The sequence below is a fragment of the Neovison vison genome, chromosome 6 (assembly GCF_020171115.1).
Source record: "Neovison vison isolate M4711 chromosome 6, ASM_NN_V1, whole genome shotgun sequence".
Classification (NCBI taxonomy): Eukaryota; Metazoa; Chordata; class Mammalia; order Carnivora; family Mustelidae; genus Neogale; species Neogale vison.
The window spans coordinates 207,763,196-207,783,382 of NC_058096.1; the positions used below are offsets into that span (position 1 = coordinate 207,763,196).

At 59.7% G+C, this 20,187-nt stretch overlaps 1 protein-coding gene across 1 annotated transcript; it reads right to left on the minus strand.

Moving 5' to 3' along the window:
- Positions 1-257: 257 nt before the first annotated feature.
- PTH1R (parathyroid hormone 1 receptor) lies at positions 258-20,088 on the minus strand. The gene is made up of 14 exons (XM_044253712.1): positions 19,988-20,088; positions 9,820-9,922; positions 7,792-7,926; positions 6,105-6,215; positions 5,883-6,001; positions 5,628-5,722; positions 5,234-5,429; positions 4,594-4,747; positions 2,955-3,015; positions 2,544-2,610; positions 2,216-2,310; positions 1,477-1,618; positions 1,318-1,359; positions 258-811 (listed from the first exon to the last, which is right to left on the minus strand). The coding sequence occupies exons 1-14, from the start codon at positions 20,060-20,062 to the stop codon at positions 422-424; spliced, it is 1,785 nt and encodes a 594-aa protein (XP_044109647.1). The 5' UTR covers positions 20,063-20,088; the 3' UTR covers positions 258-421.
- Positions 20,089-20,187: the final 99 nt, after the last annotated feature.

Genomic DNA, 20,187 nt, shown 5'->3' on the forward strand with positions numbered 1-20,187 from the left:
GGCGGCAGCTAGAGCTGGTGGCAGGGAGAGGCTGCGGCCCAGCTCCTGCATGGCTCTGCAGGGCCCCTGTGTGACCCCAGCAAACGGGGGCCACTCTTGGCCTCTCCCAGGTCTTTCCTGCTGGACTGTGTCCGGGCCCAGGGACTGGCCCGTGGCCCCTGGAGCACCCCCAGAGGTGAAACCCAAGAACGTCTCCATGGCTCCCCACCGCCCCCCACCCCAAGCGCCAGCTCAGACCACAGGAAGCTGCACACGGCTTCCTTTTCCTTTTTCTTTCTTTCTTTCTTTTTTTTTTTTTTTTCTTTTTTTCCTCTTTTGTCTTCCCAGCCCTAGCCCTGAGCGGGCAACCGTCCAACCAGCCATCTCTTGGTCCGTCTGTCAGCCCTTATGCCCACGGGTCCAACCCTGGCTCGGTCCCCGATCACATGACCGTCTCCCACTCCTCCTGCAGTAGGGCTGGCGGCCGCTCCGGCGCCGAGGCCTCCTCGTCCAGCCCCGAGCAGGAGCCATTGAGAAACCCGTCGTCCTTGGGAGCAGCCGCGGCAGGTGGTGTGGCTTGGAGGATCGGGGCCCCTGGCTTGGTGTGGCCGGGGAGTGGGGGGTGGCCGTTGGTGGCGGTGGCGGTGGCGGCAGCAGGCAGCAGGCGGGGGCTGAGGGGCAGGCCGAGTCCCGTGCGGGGGCCTACGTTGGTCACACTCGTGTGAGACACCATCGGGCCGTAGCTGTAGCTGCTGCTCCCGCTGCGGGCCTTACGCTTGAAGTCCAGTGCCAGTGTCCAGCGGCTCCAGGATTTCTTGATCTCGGCCTGTACCTGCGATGGCCCAGAGGAGGCAGAGCGTCAGGTAGACCCCTCCGCCCCATGTCTCCCCTCCCCAGCCCCAGCCGTGCCTGCATCCCTGCCCCTACGACACTCTGCACCGAGTGGAACCAGAGGCGTGGGGTGTTACTGGAAAATTCCAATGCCAAGCAAAATCCTGTCATCCTCAGAACACGGTGCCTCACTGCAGGCAACTGACACGCCCCGAGTCCACAAGGCTCAAATGGCCCCAGGGGTGGCTGAGTCGTTTGCTCCAGATTACGGAGCATTCAACCCGTGGGGCTGGGAAGACGCGGGCTCTTGCCAGAGAGTGAGGAGCCCGCAAATCCTAGCACATCCTGAATCATCTGGAAAGACTCTCTGCCTTCAGAATGTCCTCAGGGCTGTTCTCAGAGGAGCAGAGGAACCGGACAGGAGAATGAAAGGACCGGATTTGGGGAACCCTGGCCGTTCCGCGTCCCCCCGCCTTGTCCCAGCACTGCTCCCCCTCCCACGCTTACCTCGCCATTGCAGAAACAGTATATGATGGCGACAAAAAATCCCTACGGACAGAGGTACATGGGGTCAGGGCCCAGAGGCTGCACCTGCTGCCCCAGCCCAGCTCCCCACCACGCCCTCCCCCCAACCCCCCCCCCCAGGCATTGGCCAGGCCTGCGCACCTGGAAGGAGTTGAAGAGCATCTCGTAGTGCATCTGGACTTGCCAGAGCGTCCCTGAGACCTCGGTGTACGGCGTGGCCATGAACACGATGTAGTGGACGCCGAAGAGCGGCATGAGCACCAGCGTGGACTTGAGCAGCTTCCTGGGCCAGCAGGGGCAGGCGGCTCAGCGACAAGCCGCCGCCGCTCCCCGGGAGGCACCGTGCTATCCACACCCACCTGCCCGCCCCCAGCTCTCAGGCTCCGGGAGCCTCGAAGGGGCCTGCGGCCCTGGCCAGAGCAGAGAACGACCCAGCTAACCTGGGACAAAGTGTTCATAAGGGCCCTTGGGGCCTGCACCCGCTGGTCCCTCCAGGGACACTCACTTCCCCCCAGCCTTCCCTCTTCACCCCATAGCCCTTTCCTCAGAGTTCAGCGGAGCTGCCGTCCTCTCGAAGCCACCCGCTGCCCACCTGTCCCCTGGACTCGCTATAATCAGCTCTTCGAGGAGGGGTCTGGGTTTGCCCCCTACATCCCCTGCAGACCCCAGCCCTGAACAGCCCAGGCGGGCTCTGGGGTGGCCCCAGAGACTGGGGCAGATCCCATGACTGCTGGGTGAGGCCGGCCAGGGAGACAGGAACCGGGTGCTTCCCTCGACACAGGCTCATTCTTGGGGCCTCTGTCTTTATTTTAGTGCACGGTCCTGGGGTGTGATGACCCCGGTGTCCTGAGGAGCCTCGGGCCCGGTGGGCGCAGCTCACCGGTACTGCTGCCGCGTGTCACACCGGCCGGCGTTGGTCTCCCGCAGCTTGGTGGCGAGCACCCGGACGATGTTGATAAAGAGGATGAAGTTGAGCTGTGGGAGGGAGGGAGGGAGGGCGGGCTGCGTCTCGAGGTGCACCATAGCAGGTTGGGGGGCGAGAGTCCAGGGACCCGAGGCCTCGCCCAGGCTTCCCCCCACCGACTGGGCGACATGGGGCTGTGGCGCTCCAACTCTGGGGTCCAGGGAAGCCCGTGTAGTCCCCATCAGGGGCTGGTCACCGGCACCTGCGGGGCCGCCCTCACAGCCCTGCAGCCGCCCCTGCTCACCACGATGGAGGCCAGGATGGGCACCTGAATGATCCACTTCTTGTTCCCGGAGCTCAAGTCCCAGCACCTGGTGGAGGCCGAGGCATCAGCTCCTACCCCCGTGCTCCCGCCCCGGGCCTGCCCACAGAGTGGCCCCAGAGCGGGTCTGCTCTGACAGCAGCTGGCGGGGATGAAGGACGGGGGGTGTTGGGTGTGGCCAGGCCCAAGGCCCCCCTAAAACGTTACTTTTGAAGCAGCCTCCTGTGACCCTGAGAGGGCATCTGGCTGAAGGCTGGACAGAAAACCGAAGCTGGGTTTATTCAGGCCCAGGGCACAGGAAGCCTCTTCCCATGCTTCATGGAGAAAGAGGGTGCCAGGCGTATTTCTGACCTGTACCAGAACCCTGAGGCCCCCCTCTCCGCCCGGACCTACCCGGTGTTGGCCAGGGTGGCTCTCACGCTGACCCACACAGCCACGAAGACGGCAGGCAAACCTGTGGGCGCAGAGCAGGTGGCGTATGAGGGACCGCAGGCGGCACCCACGGTGTTTCTCCCCTCAGCACACCCTGCCAGGCCCATTCTTCTCATCCTTAATGACCCCCGGATGATCCTGTCACTGTCCCTGACCCCCCACACCCTGGGCTCAAGGGCTGCTTGGTGACAGAGCCACACGCGGGCATGGGCTGCTCTGCTCCTCCCACAGCCTCCTCTTGGGGCTCCTACACTCAGGACCCAGTTCAGCCCTCCGCCCTCATCTGGGTTCGGCATCTCCTGCCCACGCGTGCAGACCCGCTGGAGGACCTCACTAACTTCCCCATGCCCGGTCCACTCCTCCCTTCCCTTTAGGCTCTGCTCTGGGAGTTCCTATGGGGAAGGGGCCTCGTATCAGCATTGTTCTATCCCAGCAGCCTCCCCCCGGCCCAAACAACACACACACACCCAATCTGAAAGGTCCTAGCCCCATGGATGAGGCTGGGTGGAATGACAGTTGTCATTCCAGTCTGAGTGAAAGCCACAGGGGAACCTCAGTGTTCCCAGGCCCGAGTCGGCTCAGATGACACATGGTACCTCTGAGTGAGCTTTGCCTCTAGAAGGGAGCTTGGGTTCCCACTCTCCACCCCCTCACACTTTGTTCTGGGTCGGGCACACCATTGGGAGGGGCAGGGTGCGACCCGTGTTTATGGTGGGAAAAAGAGCTGTGACCTTATTGTGTCACCAAGTTCTGTTGCTCCAGATCTGTGTGTTTCCTGCCCACCCTGACACCCTCTAGCTCCAGAGTCCAGGTCAGTTCCTGGGACCAGGCCCAGGTCTCCCCCAACCCCAGGGCTTGCTGTGGGGGAGGTCAAGGTCAGAGTGTGTGCCAAGGGGCTGTGGCTGTTGACCCGAGAGCTTCTGGGTGCTGAGTGCAGGGAGGGCTTCAGCCGCTGGGCCTACCCCTCCGCAGTCTGGCCAGTTGCCCCGGAGCCCAGCCAAGCTCTGGAGCTGCCAACAATAATGGACAATTATCGGTAACTCAATCCTGGAGCCCGTGGGGGAGGAGTGCAGAGCCCCAGCAACCCATTCTGCGGAGGGGCTGTTGAAGCCCTGACAAGGCTGAGAGTCTGGCCTGGGGCTCTGTGTCATGGCTCCTGTAGGCCGGATGGCAGTGGTGTGGACAGTTCCACGTGGTGAGGGGACTGGTAGGGAAACAGGGCTCACGGAGCAGGGAGTATCCCAGACCTCCAGTCCAGCCCTAGCATGACCTCCGACCCACCATCCCACTCTGATCCTGAGCTGAATCCTGGCCTGGGAACACTCCCTACCTCTCCTGGCTGAGCCCCAGCGCCAGGTGAATCTCCAGGTGAGCCCCAACCCCAGGCTGAGCCCAGGGGCGAATGCTGACCGCGGCCAAGCCCTGGCACCTGAGCCTGGGACGGGGTCAAACTCAGAGAAGGAGGTGGGCAGGCCACCCACTGGCTGCCCCACGTCTAGGTCGGGAGAGGCCGTATGGGTGCCTCACCCTTAGTGCCCCATTGGCCCTGCTGCCCATGGTCCCACCCTTGCCTGTGCCTCTGCCCACCTCGCCCTCGTACCCCAGCCGAAGACCGTGAAGCCCCACAAGTACTTCTTCTCTGAGAAGAAGGCCATGAAGATGAGGCTATGCAGGTACAGCCCCTCCACAAGAATCCAGTAGTAGTTGGTGGCCAGGAAGTAAAGGAAGAAGGTCACAGCTACCCTGCAGCCCGCCTAGGAGAGCAGCTGGTGTCAGCCAGAAGGCCGGCCTGCATCTGGGGAAGTGGGGTGATGGGCTGGGGGATGGCTGGGGGCTGACTGGTCCCGCGGGGAGGCAGGGCCGGGCTCTGGTCAAGAGCAGAGCTGAGGTGCCCGAGGCAGGGGGAGGATGTTGCCAGGGGCAAGAAGGCACTGGGTTGCGGGGGAGCGGTTGGGGCTACTGGGCTGAGACAGGATTGCTAATGCAAGTGCCGGGAGGGCAACATTCACAAAGCCCTTGGCGGCAGGGCTGGGGAGCTGGGCGGAGGAGGGGTGCGAGGGACCCGAGAGACCCAGTGAGGTGGCCTCCAGCGGCTGGACGTCGGTGATAGCAGGAGGCCGGCAGGGGGCGGGGGCGGAGCTGGACGGGGCGGGGCTAGAGGGGACGGGGCGGGGCTGGAGGGGGCGGGGCGGCGCGGGGCGGTGCGGGGTTGACCGCCGGCCGCGGGAGGGGCCACTCACGTAGCCGGCGGCGGCCGCGGCGGGCGGCGGGGGCGCCTGGGCGATGGCGCGCAGCTCTTCCTCGGTGAGGCGCTCGGCCTCATCGAGCGTGGCGCCCGAGTAGAGCACCGCGTCCTTGACGAAGATGCTCACGGCTCGAAGCATGAAGGACAGGAATAAGTGCATGTGGATGTAGTTGCGCGTGCAGTGCAGCCGCCTGTGGGGCGCGCGACAACACCGTAGGTGAGGGCCCGGGGACATGCGGGGGGTGGTCGGGAAACCAGGCTGTGCGCGGCGCGGGGGCGGGGACGGGGAAGGTAGGGACGCCCGGCCCCGCGGCGTGGTGCGCTGAGGGGAGGGCTGGCACCCCCTTGGCCCCGCCCCCCGACCGGCCCCGCCCCCTCGCCCTGCCCACCTGAAGTAGGCCAGGATGAGCACCGCCACGGTGAGGGAGGCCAGCGACACTGAGTAGCCCACGGTGTAGATCATGCCCAGGCGGTCAAACACCTCCTGTGCCGGTGGGGACACTCCATCAGACCCTGGGACTCCGATTAAGGGTCAGAGGCCAGGTTGAGGTGATGGGAGGCGTCAGGCCTAGCTCAGAGGCCACCAGTGGGGTGGGGTGGGGTAACCTTATCCAGATCAGGGTGGGGAAGGGAAAAGCTCGCACCCGTTCACGAGTCTCATTGGTCAGGAACTTGACACACTCGCTGTAGTTGGCCCATGTCCGGTTATGCCCAGGCACCAGTTCCCAGCTGCCATTGCGGTCACAGCGACGGTAGGCATGGCCTGCAGGCCCATGGGGAGGGTCAGGGAAGGCAGAGAGATCTGGAGACCTGAGCTCCAAGTCCTGGCACCCATGTGGTTCCCACCCTACTCCAGCCTGCCTTACCTTTGTGATTGAAGTCATAAATGTAGTCAGGACAGGGAACGGCCACCACCTCACCTGGTGCCCCCAGCGGCCAGCAAAGGATGTGGTCCCACTCGGGCAGGCAGGGGCGCCCTGTGCCCACAGAGACAGACAAGGTGGGGGACACCAGTCAAGTCCATGGTTAGTGACCCAGAAGAATGAACACACCTGTGGTCGCTGGCTCCCTCAGGGACAGGTGTACCCCAGGACTGGAGAACTCAGGCCTGGAGTGTTCTGGAGAGAATGTATTGAGCCTTACTACCTACTGTGTCTTGCATAGAATTGAATCCCTGGCCTCACAGAATTCACCCACAGTCCCTGTATGCGGGTACTGGCACTGGCCCTATTTTCTAGATTGGATGGTAGAGGCCCAGAGAGGCATGTGATTTGCTGGGGTCATATAGCCCAGGGCCCTGCCCTCCTCAGGTGACTCAGCCCCTGGCCAGGCCTCTCTCTTTTTCCTCTGCTCTTGGTCCCACCTCCAGGTGTCCCTGGAGAAGAGCAAGTGCCCAGACTCACTCCCTCAGCTGAGAATGCTCTCAGTGACCCTTGCCAGGATCCGGGGCGGGAGGCAGGAGGTCCAGCTTCCAGTCTAAAGAGCTGCTGACCTCACTTCTAGTTTCTTCACTGGGTAGCCAGGATTGACTAGATCAGCCCATGCTTCTGCCACCATCCCAGACCACCCTAAGCACCTGCTATGAGACTCCAGTGATCACTCGTAGGGGGAGGTATAACCCAAATCGAAGTGGTAATTGTGGGATTTAAGACAGGGTGACATATCCTACTTGGGGACTCCAGCCTTACAGCAGAGATACTAAGTGACCTTGGAGGGTCCCCAGCCTCTGAATCTTCTGCCTTCCACTCCCCCGCCCCCCAGCTCCCTACGTTCTCTCTGCAGGGCTCCAACCACAGGACTCTCCAGCCATCCTGGAAGGCTGCCTTGATGGCTGGACCCACCCCAGCTTGGTGAAAGGCTCTCTGTCCTGGGCACCATATTCCCAGCCCCGCCTGGCTAGGCCCACAATTCCCTCTGGTCCCTGGGGAGCCACAGGGTGACCACAGCCTCCCAGATGTGGCCCATCTGGAATCTGCTGCCCACCCAGCCGGTTCAAACCGGCCCTGTGGCTGCAGCCTGGGCTCTGCGTTTGTCTCTCCTTACCTTCCTGAGGGACAACACAGCCCTGCATCTCCCTCCCACTCTTCTCTTCTCCCCTCCTCGTCCCACTGTCTCAGCCCTGCTGCTCCGTGTCTACAGCCCACTACCCTATGTGTTTGGGTGCACCCTCCTCTGACACACCAAGGCCCGGTCTCAGTTTATGACCCCTGGTCCCCTCTCTGTCTCTCCCTGTCCCTCTGTCTCCCTGTCCCTCTGTCATCTCTCTCCATGGGATGGGCCATGGCCCTGGGTCCGCCCATGGGGTAGCGCGGGACAAGTTCTCTGTCCAAATCTCCTGGGGATCTGGCTCTGTCCAGCTGCCAGCCCCCTGCACATGATACCTTATGGGCTCTGTGTCCTCCCAGCCTCTCTCCTGCTTTCCTGGAGAGGGGGCAACAACCTCTTTCTTCCCACAAGAGCTGAAGGGCATGAGTTCACACAGAGACCAGAGCGGCGGGGTGAGTGGGTCCCAGCCGGTCTCAGATGGATGCCCAGGAGGAAGCACAGACGTACCTCGGTGCCTGCTGCCAGTGGGCACCTCCTTGTCCTCCTCGGACTCAGGGTAGAGCTTCCCAGATGCCTTCTCCTTCTTAGGCTTCCCTGACGTGGAGGCAGGTACCCATCCTTTGTCTGATTCCATTATGTCAGCTGGGGAAATCAGGGTAGTCATGGCTGTCAACGGTGCTGTGGCAGGAGACCCAGGGTACCCTCCCGCCTCCGAGACACCCCGTTTCTATGGTGGGGTTGATCCCTGTAGCCCAGGCTGTTGGGAGAGCTAACAAGTGAGAAAGTGCTTCACAAACTGTAAAGCTCTGGTTGGGTGCAGAAGTCGGCAGAGAGCACGGAGACTGTCTACAGGAAATCAACTGGGAGTGAACGCCGTGCAGGTGTGGGACCAGCTAGTGGGCTGAGTAAGTGTGGGCAAGACATGGACAGAGACAATGTGCTCCGACCCAGGCGTCAGAGCCAGAGCCTGTGCAGGAGGCCAGGGCCCCGCCAGGGGGCGCAGGACAGAATTGGACAGTAGGGGTGATGTTAGCGGAGGTTCAACAGTGAAAGTGAAGCCTGGCCCTGGCCCCGGCCCCGGCACCATGCAGCTCAGGAAGCTGATGGTGTGGACGACATGAGCAAGAGTGTGCAGGTGTCAAGGGTGTTCAGGCAAGTCTACCTACCTGTTCCCTGCCCTTGGATACTTGAGCTAGGAGTTCCCAGAGTCCACAGAGGGACCCTGGAGGCTCTCTGTCTGAGTTGGGCTCGCCTTTCTCTCCATTAGAGAGCTGTTCGAGGTCTCTACCTCGCTGAAAAGTCTTCCTTCTTATCTGACTTGTGCCCCTTCAGTGACAGCCTGAGCAGGGCCCGGGCCCTCCCAGGTCAGAGTTTGCGGCAACAAAGCAAAGTTGAGTGCAGACCCCTCAGTTGGGCTAGAATGGCTGTGTCTGTTATCCTGTCTGATCCTGGGGCATTAGTAGGGAAGGGGGGCAGCGGGACGAGGTGGAGCAGGAAGAGAGGGGCTCTATGAGGATGGGGCATAGGGGGCGGAGATGCCTCCGGGCTTCCACAACTAGGAAGAGCACTGGGTTCAAGACCCAGAGTTCAGTGGCCCACCTGACCCCCAGACCCTGATGTGACTGGGTATGGGAATCAAAGAGCCACCAGCGAGGCCAGTGGAGACAGGGCGGGGACTGCAGAGACCATGTGAATGCCTGTGACTATGAGCAAAGTCCGTGTGCTACAGAGTATGTCACTGTGTGCCCTTGGGTCCTCAGCATTCTAGGGCCCAGCTCCAGACAGGAAACTGCTCTCCTCGGCCAGTCGGCGGCGCCTGGGCCTCTTCCAGGTCGATGAGACTAATCAGACAGGCGGCAGAGGCCTGGATGAGTGCTAATGAGCTCCCATCTCCGCTTCCAGGAAGTGGACTCAAGGAAGAGACCAGCTGGAGATGGGGAGGAGCTGGGAAGGCGGGTGCCCCTCCCACCTTGACCTTGGCAGGGGTCCCTGATGATGCTACGCTGGTGTGCAGAAGCCTGCCCGACCCCAGGTCAAATGCTCTCTCCTGGACAGTGACCATGACTCAGAGTTATAGATACCATCCCTACCCCACTATCCTCCTCCCCGTCCGGTCCCAGTCCTCCGACCTTGGACACCTCAGCCTTGTCCTCAGACCAGGTGGCCTTCTTCATAGATCTACTTATTCTTCTGGACCTGCCTCATACCTCCTCCTCCAGGAAGTGGTCCCAGTGTACCCCTCTCAGGGCTCCTAATTTTGTTGTGTCTTGCCAGATCTAAGCCCTCGGGGGCTGATTCGGACTGTGGCTGGCTGCCTTCCTACTGCCCTGATCCCACCCTGGGAGGGAAGGCTCTGCATTTCAGCCTGCTGACTTTGATCACAAGTGACCCCCCTTTTAAGTGGAAGCCCCCTCTCCTGGTGCCGGTTGGTTCTGCATCCTAGGCTCTCACCCTCATTGGGCCCCTCCCTCCCTCTTTTGACCTCGCCCCCAGACCCTCCTCCTCTGGCCCCGCCCCACCCGGCTCCGCCCCCACCTGGCCTCTGCAGGACTTCTTTGAGCCGCTTCTGGCACTGGGCCTGGGCGCGGTGCAGCAGGAAGATCTGCTCCTCTTTGGTCATGACGTCATCTGCATCCACCTACCAAGTTGAACGTCAGACTGCAGGCAGGCCTTTCCAGAGCACTGGCAGGTCCCACAACCATCCCAGCCTCCCTGACGGATTCCTCCCTTTCCAAAAACTCTGAGTCTAGAATTTGGGAACTCTGCCTTGTGTTGCTCCCATTTTACAGATGAGAAGATGCGGCTCCGAAGGGTAGAGACTGTCCCACCAGGAGGATAAAAGAGGAAGGGGGGATGTCCCCTGCCTGCCCGCTAGTAACCCTGCGGGCTACTATTCTCTGTCCAGTCTGTTCCCCAAGGGTACATGGGAAAGGGATGGAATGTCCCAGGATGGATCTTCACAGGATCCTGTCTGTTGGGGACCTGGTGGGGAGAGGGGGTGGATAAAGAGTGGTGAACTCCGGGGAAATAAACCAGGCCTGGATTCTTTCAAGCCTTAGTACCCCGGGGGACCTTGGAAGTCACCAATTTCCATTCTGGCCCTCTCCCCAGTCACTGCTTTCCCCAGTGAATGGTGAGTGCCTCAGCTGCTCCTACCCTTGCATTCCCAAGAGCTAGAGGTCCGAGGAATTGCTGGCAAGTGGTCTGGTTGGGCAGGCACTACTGTGCCGGCTGTGAGTGGGAGTCACCCACATCTCACTGCTTATCTGGAAGCTCCTTCCCCTGAAGCCGACCCTGCGTTCTGATGGTGCCAACAGGCCTTCGCTCCTGCTGTTCCCCCCGGAACGTCCTTCCTTCTCTTCCTTCCAATCTGCACACCCCGCGCACTTCCCGACACCCACCGGGATACACTGGCGTCATTTTGACGAAGAGAACAAGAACATCATGGGCGTCGGGGGAAGGGGGGGGTCTCACCCTGAACATGTGTTCCCCTGACTTAGATTTCCAAGTGGGTCAGCGTAAAGGCAGGATCCTGCCCTGGGGACAGCTCCGTGTGATCAAGGCTAGCCACTTCCATGAGTGGGACCTACAGAGACTACTACATCCCTCACATCCTCCTCCCCCTTAAGTGGGACTGAGTCCCCTCAGCCCCATCCCCCCGGGGCTGGGCCATGTCTGTCCCCTTAGATCACTCAGTCCCACGGCAGAGCCTGGCCCCCTCAGACCCTCAACAGGCAGAGCTGCCGCCCCTCAGCCGTCCCAGGACCCGTCCCCTGTCTGAGTGGGGCGTTGCAGGGCGGAGAGCCAGGGGGAGGCAGGGGAGGAAGGAGGCTGGGGAAGGGGCGGGCTGGCTGGGCGGGGCGGGTCAGGGAGCCTGGCTGCAGGGTGAAGTTAATTGACCGCGTCTCTCAGTGGCAGCAGCGAGGGCTTCCAGGGCCAAGGAGTCTCCAATTGGCTCCTCCAGGCTAGGCTTCCGCTGGTTTCACTTAGCGGAGGAGCGTGCGCGTCTGTGCGCGTGCACGCCGTCCAGAGGCCCACACTGGCCGCGGGTGCGCGCTCGACCGGGGGCTCTGTCTCTGTGCGTCTTCACGTGGGGACTGTCCAGCATGTACTTGGGGGACGTGAGCCTCAAGTGTCTGGGAACACGCGTGTGTAAGTGGGGTTCTGAGCAAAGGTCGACGCGTGTGTGCGTCTGCCAGTGTGTCCTGCGGCTGTCCCTAGCAGGCGTGTCTGTCGGGGGTCCGTGCCTCTGCGTGTCTCTGGAGTCTGAGTTGCACCCTGAGATCTCGGCTGGCTCAGTGGCTATGGACCCCCACCCCACCCCAGGAAGGACTGGAGCAGATTCCCATGTGCTCTATTCTCCCCCAGCTACAGCAGGTTGGGGCAGAAGTAGCCTCACGGGATGGGGCTCATGGGGGAAGAATTGGACCCGCCCTAATCCAAGGGGGCTCTGGCATTGCGGATCCAGGCTTCTGACGAGTCTGGTCCCTGTGTAGCTGCCCTGCTCACTTGGACCCATGATCACTCCCCTTCGCTACCATTTCCACCATTACAGCGAGTACCTCCATCAATAACCACCACCCGCCATCACCACCACCACCGTCATGACCTTGACCAACCACACCAAACACAACCATCACCATCCCCTATCACCAGCACCACCTGCACCAGCACATTTCCACCATGAGCACTAACTACCATTACCAGCATTATAACGAGCCTCACCACCATCCCAACCATCACCACCACCAGTGCTGTTGCTGCCGTGACTCACCCCCACCACAGGTATCACCACTACCACCAGCGCCATCGAAGGCAACATTAACACCATCACTGCCATCACCATTACTGCCACCAGCCCCATACCCACTGTTGGTACCACCTCTGGCGTCCTCTGATCCTTACTCCCTCACCACGGGCCTGTCCCCACCCCTTCTCCTGCCCACCTCCATCTCTGTCAAGACAAACAGATACTGCACCGTATTTTTTCCAGTTGATGGAAAGCTCCTGAGTGACTGAGGCTTCTAAGTCTCCAAAGACTGGCACACCAGCCCTCCCAGTAGACAGACTGGTCCACCGATGTGGCTGAAGGCAGGCAGTCATGGGTTGAAAATGGCCCATTTGACAGATGGACAGAGGGACAGGTGTGCTAGCTGAGTGATGACCAGGAACTAACACACACACTCAGTATCCGTCTGCTGCTGTTGGCTTTACCTCTCTGGAACCAAGAGGAGGTACCCTCTGTTCTCTGGAGGCTGGTATCCATGATGGGGCTGGGAATGCCCAGGGGAAGGGAAGGGATGTGCCTCCAGCACCCCCATGGCCCCCAAACTCCTTCATTTCTCCAAAGGGACGGAGGCCCCATCTCTGGCCTCCCTGGACTTGTAGGACCCACTTCTCTGTCCCCCAGTGATGGCACACTGCAGCAAGAGGAGTCTAAGCCAGAGTCCAGCAAGCACCTACCCAAGGAACGGAGGGCAGCTCTGCACCAAGTTCATTCCCACTTGCCTTGAAGGGCAGCTCCCCTGCCTGCAAGGTCCCCCTTCGCCACCCCCTTCCAGCTGCACCCTGTCCTCACCTAGCAGATTCTGCTAGCCAGCACTGGAGCTTGAGGCCCATCACCACCACTGACTGGCTCTGTGTCTAGGAAAGTTGCTTAACCCTTGCGATCAGGATGATCCAAAGGCTGTTGGTGAGGTTCAGTGAGAGCCTGGGCATGGGTGGGGGCGGTGCAGAGCTGGTGGCTATAACTGTTCCTGTTAGCGGCTGTGGCAGCATCAGATCATGGCTCTCCTGCTCTGGCTATGGGCACCCCTCCTTCTGGGCACTGACGGTGGCCCCAGGCCACCGACCTAGAGTGGCAGGGGGAGAGTGGGAAGATCACCAAGTCCAGGGGGCCACAGTGAAGGGTGGAGGGAAGTGGGACTCCAGGAGGGTGGGGAGCAGGGAGTACAGGAGGGCCTACTGGGTGAAGTGTGCCTGATGAACTTTTGGGAAGATCCAACCCAGACTCCCAGTAAGAGTCCAGATCACTGCCAGGCCCCCTGGGCTTGGGGGCCAAGAGAGCCCTTGATCTGTCTCTGCCCTGACTGGGGAGGTCCTGTGTCCTGGGGTTGAAAGGAGGAAGTGCAGGCAGCTGGTCCTCCTCCTGGCCTGGTGACTCTGTCTGCTGCTCCCTCTCCCCACTGTGCCCCTCTTCCCCTTCCTTGGCAGAGTCCAGGTCTCTCTGGCCCAGCTCCTGGTGCTAAGAACTCAGGCTTGCGTCAGTTTACATCCAGAGAGCCCATGGATCTTGGGTTTTGGGGGCAAGGGCTGAGGGACCCAGGGCTGGATCACAGCCTGGGGTCACCCACCACTCATGGGGCCACCCAGCCTGGCACCAGCTGTTCCGAATCCCCCCTACATCCCTCCTATGGTCTTGGGTTAGGGCTCGGCTTCAGTATTCATCGCTGCAGCACGCTCCCCATGCTGAACCCCCCAACACAGAGCCTCCCTGTGAGCTCAAGCGTGCACGGTATGCTGTTTGTGAACGTGCAGGGGGTGGGGCGATGTCCTGACATAGGGAGAATAGGGACGGGGTGGGGGGGTAGCCTGGGAGCAATGAGCCGGTGTTTGGGGGTTCCAGGCAGAGTGCGGGTGAAGGCTGGAAGCCAGTCTGTTATTTACAAACATAGAAGCTGCTGTCCCAGGGAGAGAGTAGTGTGTGGTCAAGAGGCCCGGATGTGTTTCTCATTTCTTGAGTTCAGAAGCTCAGACAAAGAGAAAAGCCATCTGCTCACTACCCCTCCCCTTTGGGGGCAAGTAGCTCTTTTGACCTCAGCCTGCAGGGAAGCCCCACGGAGGATGGTGTCGGAGTTGGGGGTGGGAGCGGTGTTGGCAGTGGGGGTGAGGACGGGGGGGGGTGGGCAACACGAAGGCTGCTCATGGTGACGGAGGTGTGATGGAGACCGTGGTGGGGGAGAGAGCCAGTTCCACGCCACTGACCAGAGGAGGGCCACTTCTCTCAGTTTTTCTCCTAACTGCCAAATTCCACACATTTGCTGTCTGTGATCCCAGACATGCCTACATTCTCCTCCGGGCAAAACTCAGAAGGAAATACAAGGGCTACTTCTTCAGCGGCCGACACCTCTGCCTTTGGGGAAGGGGCTTCTTCCACTAGATGCCGTTAGCCTCGAGATGCCCTCTTGGGTCATCTCATCCGTCCCTCTTCCCGGGTTCCTCCTGGTCCCCTGGGGGAAGGCGGCTGTGGGCTTCCCACTCACCTCCAGAGAAAGCGGACCTGCCTGGTCTCCAGCCATCCCTTCTGCCTGTTGGTGCCAGCCACTGACCCCGGCACTTTATCCCCATCTCCTTGAACTTCCACCACATCCCCACCTTACGAATGGGGTCACTGAGGCTCAGAGTCACAGTTAAAGAGAGGCAGCAGCCCAGGAGAAAGGACACAGCCCCAGGGACCCCCCTGGTGCTAGCCTCAGTCCCAGCGTTCCTGAGTCCTCCTGAACCCTCCTGAACCCCATCAGGCAGTTGCCTCCCACCAGAGCCTGGGAGGCCGGCTGCACAGGGGGAATTCAGGTGTGGGGGCAGACAGCATGGGCATGGCATGGCGATGCTGGAAGTGATGGCATCTGGTGCTCAGCTCTAAAGGGACAGGGGACAGTGGTGCCTTGAGGTTAGCAGCTAGGGGAGGTGTACCTCCAGAAAATGCAGAAGGAGTAAACCTCAGCTCACAGGGGACCCCCTTGTGACCTCCTGGCCTTCCTGCACCTCTTCTCCAGGTTCCACTACTGGGACCTGGGCTGGCACCCCTCGTCGTCTCCCGTGCCAGCTGGCTAGGGACCGCTCCCCGCCCCTTGCTGCCCTCTGTCTGTCCTGCTGGCCCGAGCAGGCTGGGACGGGCTCCCTGCCGGGGACACTCCTGCCCCGCCACCGCTGACAAGTGCTGACTTTTCCTCCCCCTCTCCAGGCCTTCCTGAACAGGCTGCCTGTGTTCAGGGCTGGGAGGGGCTGGGGGGGGGAGGCACTAGTGACGCCTCTCATCTTGGCCAGCGTGGACGCCTTCAGGGCAGGGATGGAGCCTAGGATGGCGGAGTTCGCTGCTGGACCCACTGGATCTTCACGGGCCGCCTCTACCTGGCCTGCAGGACCAAGACCCGCAAGGATAGGATGGCTTAACCCACCCGTATGCCTGGTCAGCAGAGTAAGATCCGGCCAGGTCTCACCGTCGCACAAGGCCGGTCCTGGAGTTGGGGTTCTTTAGGGTTTGGACGTTTCCAAGTGTCTTTGCGAATCTGAGGTGAGATTTCTTTCCCAGTCACGCTGCATTTTGCAAACCACTTCAGGGGGTCTGCAAACCCCCCACGCCACGTTTTCTCAATCCTAGGGACTCTCTCCCTGAAAGGGCTGCCTTCCTGATGTGGTGGCTGGACCAGGGAGTGTCCCCAGAAGGCCCACAACAGGAATCTGGGGGAGGCCGCTTGACGCCTCATTAAAACATTCCGAAGAAAACCCAAGTTCCCGGGAGGGCTCGGCCCCCCTCCTCCCGCTCTGTCCACAGGCCGTTCCCAGAGCTGGGGTGTGTGGGGGGGTGTTTAAGGGCAGGTGATAAAAAATCCTTCAACAAATCAAGACAAAAACGACAAATAACCCACAGAAAGATAAGTAACGACTCTGGACCAGCTCTTAGAAGAGGGACAATAGGCCAGTGGAAAGTCAAAAGCTCACCAGTAATCGGCAAGAGACACCATTTTTCGCCTGTCAGAATGGCAAAGGGGGCACTGCCCCATGAGACAGGGGTGTCGGGGGAGACCCTCCTGCTCACTGCTGGCATTGTGAGTTGCAACCCGCACAGACGGGCTTTCTAGAGGGCAGTGCGGCCGTGTCCAGTAAAACGAAAAACGTGATGTGCTTCAGACCCAGCAATGACAGAATCTAGAAATACCCTACAGGGAAACTGTCACACAGGGGCACAAGATGGCATTTCCAGGAGCTTCCCCACCACCATCTGGAATCACACACGCACACACACAAAAGGATGCCGGAAAGATCTAAAGGCACCTTTGTAGATTTTGGAATATTATGCGCCATTAAGGAAAACAGATCTGTATTTACTGACAAGAAGATCTCCAGGATACACTTTTGAGTAAAAAAAAAAAAAAAAAGCACACGGCAGAGCCTTACCTACAGACAGATGCCATTCATTTAAAGACACACAGAAAACAACAGAAAAGACTGTCTGCTCTATATGGACACAAAAATCTTTGGGAAGATTTGGTATCTTTTGGAAATAAACAGAAAAAGTTCTGGGAGGCTATCCCCATCCAGAGTTTTAAAAGTGGTTTTTTCTATGGGGCACCTGGGTGGCTCAGTGGGTTAAGCCTCTTCCTCTGGCTCAGGTCATGACCTCAGGGTCCTGGGATCGAGCCCTGCATCAGGCTCTCTGCTTGGCAGGGAGCCTGCTTCCTCCTCTCTCTGCCTGCCTCTCTGCCTACTTGTGATCTGTCTCTGCCAAAGAAATAAATAAAATCTTAAAAAAAAAAAAGTGTTTTTTTTCTAGAGGCGCACTGGGACTTGGGAGTCATCAAGGATGAATTCTGTTTAATCTGTATTATGTGACTCTTTCATGAGAAAGAACATATTCAAGTATTAGTTCAATTAAACACAAGAAAATAAAAGTAAAACAACAGAAGGATTTTATGAAAGAAAGAAACAAAGAAACAAAGGAAGGAAGAAACAAAGAAAGAAAGGAAAAAAAAAAAAAGAAAAGGAAGCAAAATTTAAAAAACCCCACAGTGGGACATGGAGCTCTCCTGTCAGCACGATTCCTCGCCTGGTTTTGGAGGAAGAAACTCAGTGTGAGAGTGAGAAGACCCGGGTTCAAGTCCCACCTCTGCCCCGGACCCTCAGGGCCTTTTCCCATAAAACGGGTGGGTGAAAAGACGTATTGAGAAAACATTTACGACGGTTTCTAGCTCAGAATCGGAGGACAGTCATTGTTCAATACGCGGTGGTTCTTTTTGGTCTTTAAAAGAGGGCCGGTGGCCACACTGGCCCCGGAGCAGGGGAGGGTCCCCCTATACTCTTAGCCACCGCAGTCCTTTCTGAGTCGGACCCGAGGTCACATCTCTACGCTCAAGGCCCACCCCCCACGCAGACCTGCTTCTTCTCCCACTGCAGTTTCTCCTTTACATGTACATGCGCTGGGGGCGTCCTTAGGATGAGGCACCTCCAAGGATAAGACCACCCGCTCGCCCCCGACTCACAATCGGTGCGTCCATCCCCTCCTTCAAAATTCACTCCCCCTGACCCCCCAGCCCACAGCTACTATTCCCTGTAACACAAGCTGGACTGGCTAGCTGAGTGTGGCCACAGCCGGTGTCCTCCCAGTGGGAGGCTCTTTGGTCCCGAACCCTGAGGTGTCAGGAGGTGTGAGCCTGCTCCTGGGGCTGCTGGGCAGGCAGTACACAGGTCTGGTGACAGGGGCTATTGGCTGAGTTTGGTGGGGTCGGTGGGCATCAGCACAGATCTGGGTGCAAACGGCAGCCCCTGGGTTCAAAAGCGGAAACTGGCGGCTGTCAGTCTCCTGCGGGTTCCTCTTGAGCCCAGGGAGCCCACAGGGTATGGGGTGATCCTCAGGCCACATCCTCTAGCTGTAAACGCAGGGAAGGTCCGGTGTACACATGGCCTGAAAATCTAGACACTGACACCCCAGCAAGGTCTCAGGGCAGACCCCCACTGTGGTATCCATACCTCCTCCAGCCCGGCCTTCATACCTGAACCATGGCTAAGGGAGGCAAATTCTTTGCACGTGCCTCAGCTTCCCCAGAAGTCAGTGCGGGGCCCTGGTGGTTGGGGGGCCCATGATCCCCTCCTCATGGAGACACAGGGCTTAGCACTAGACCGGCATGCAGTACAAAATGACCATAGGGATTGTGTGCTCCAGGTTACTTTAAAAATGGGAACGGTAGCAAAACCTTTTTTAGAGGGTTGTGGGAAAGATGAAACTAATACTGTAAAGTGCTTGGGACAGTGTCTGGCAAGTAGAAAGCACTAAAAAAGCATTTATTAAATAAAAATAAACAATAGACCTGGGGCACATGTGTTCACAAATGCACGCATGCGCGCGCACACACACATACACACGACTATGCTCCTGCAAGTCACGTGAAGACCCAATGCTTCGGACACATGTGTCCACAGGGGACACACGCTCACATGGACCTAAGCAGAGTCCCAGCGAGCCCCGCTCTGACACACAGACAGCTCTCAGCACACTCATGCCCATTGTCCTTCCTGTCTCTCCCAGCCTGGCCCAAGGGGTGAATGGGGAAATGGCTCCAGGTCCTTGCATGTACATTTGCACGAGTCTCTGAGCCTTGGTTTCCCCATCTACAAGTCCTCGTAGGGGGTGAGGTCTCTGGCTTCGGGGAGCCAGGGTCCCGAGGGCACGGGCACCAGGGAATGGGGCATGCTGAGGTCCCGGAGGAGAAGAGAGCCTCACTCAGGGGATTCTTAGGCAAACGTTCTTGCTGTTTTTTTACAGATAGGGAAACCGAGGTGTGGAGGACAGCCCCGGTCCTATGGGCCTTAGAGCTGGAGGAATCCCAGAACTCCTGCCTTCCAGCCTCAGGTTCTGCCTGGGGTGGAGGGGGTGGAGCTGGTCAGGAGAAGGGGGCTGCCTGGCTGCCTGCTTATTTCTCTAGAAGGCAGAAGCCCCCACCTGGGAGCTACTGGGGAGGAAGCAGGGGCCTTGAGGTCGGACACACAGGCAGACAGCCTCCTCAGCCACGGGCTAGTCCCCTGGGACGGGGCTGCTCTGCGGTCTGATGGACTCCCCAGGTCCTGGCCCCCAGTTTCTGGCCCAGGAGGAGAAGGATGCTGTCCTCTGTCCCTCCAGCTCTTGGCCTCTGCCAGTGCCTACTTTTCTCTGCTATTCTTGGTCTGTCTACTCCTGCTCTGAGAAGCTCTCCTCTCCACCCCCCTTTGTCTCTTTTCTCTCTCTTGCCTTATCTCCCAATCTGCCTCTTCTTCTCCCTCTGGTCTCCTTCTTGGCTCTACTCTCAGGAGTCTATACATGGGGGTCCCTCACTCACCAGAGTCCCCCTCCAGCATGTTTCTCCTGGAGGAGTGTTCTGTGAGGTCAGTTCCCTTCAGGAGACCTCCATCCTTCCATGCCACACCACAGCCGCCTCCCTGGGCAAGGGCGTCCACATGTTTGCACGCATGTGATTGTGAGAGCTGGAGGGGACCCCTAAATCCTATCCCCTGCCTGGGTGATTCTGAGCTCAGACCCACAGCCCTGTGTCCTGGGTGGCAAACAAAACTTGCAGAAGACACAAGCCCAGGAACAAAGTCTGTGGGACCCTACATCAGGGCCAAAGCCCAGGCTACTGCTAGATCACACTGTCATCCCTAAAGGGGACACTGCCAGAGTAGCGGTGCTCATAGAAGCAGAAGATAGAGGAACCCCAACCACAGATTTCCAGACCTGGATTCCGAACCCAGGCTTCAGAGCTAAGAGGACCATAGGCATCAGGAACCGAGTCCAGACACCCCAGAGACAGCAGGCACCCAAGCTCTCCGGTTGGAGGCGACGCTCGTCCGAAGTTCGAATTACTCAGGGAACCTAGATTCTGTGCCCTGGACCCACCCTAGGGACCACAGAGCAAGCCCGCAGCCTGTCCTGGAGTGCGGGCGAGGGACTTACCAGCGCGTATGCGGAGCTGAGCACCGGGCAGCAGAGCAGGAGCGCCAGGCCGGGCGCGATCCGGACGGCCCCCATCGCCACCGCCTAGGGCCCCGTCCCTCGGGGCAGCCGCCGCCGCCGGCCCTGGTGGTGGTGGTGGTGGGGTACAGAGCTGCGTCAGGCCGGGCTGCCCCGCCCACGCCCGGGCCTAGGGGACCCCG

Bases quoted from the DNA above. Each gene is read 5' to 3' on its own strand.
- PTH1R (XM_044253712.1), bottom strand. From the start codon at position 20,062: ATGGGGGCCGTCCGGATCGCGCCCGGCCTGGCGCTCCTGCTCTGCTGC. The intron at 9,923-19,987 runs GTAAGTCCCTCG...TCAACTTGGTAG, and splicing joins TCAGCTCCGCATACGCGCTG to GTGGATGCAGATGACGTCAT. The intron at 812-1,317 runs GTAAGCGTGGGA...GGGCCATCGCAG, and splicing joins ACTGTTTCTGCAATGGCGAG to GTACAGGCCGAGATCAAGAA.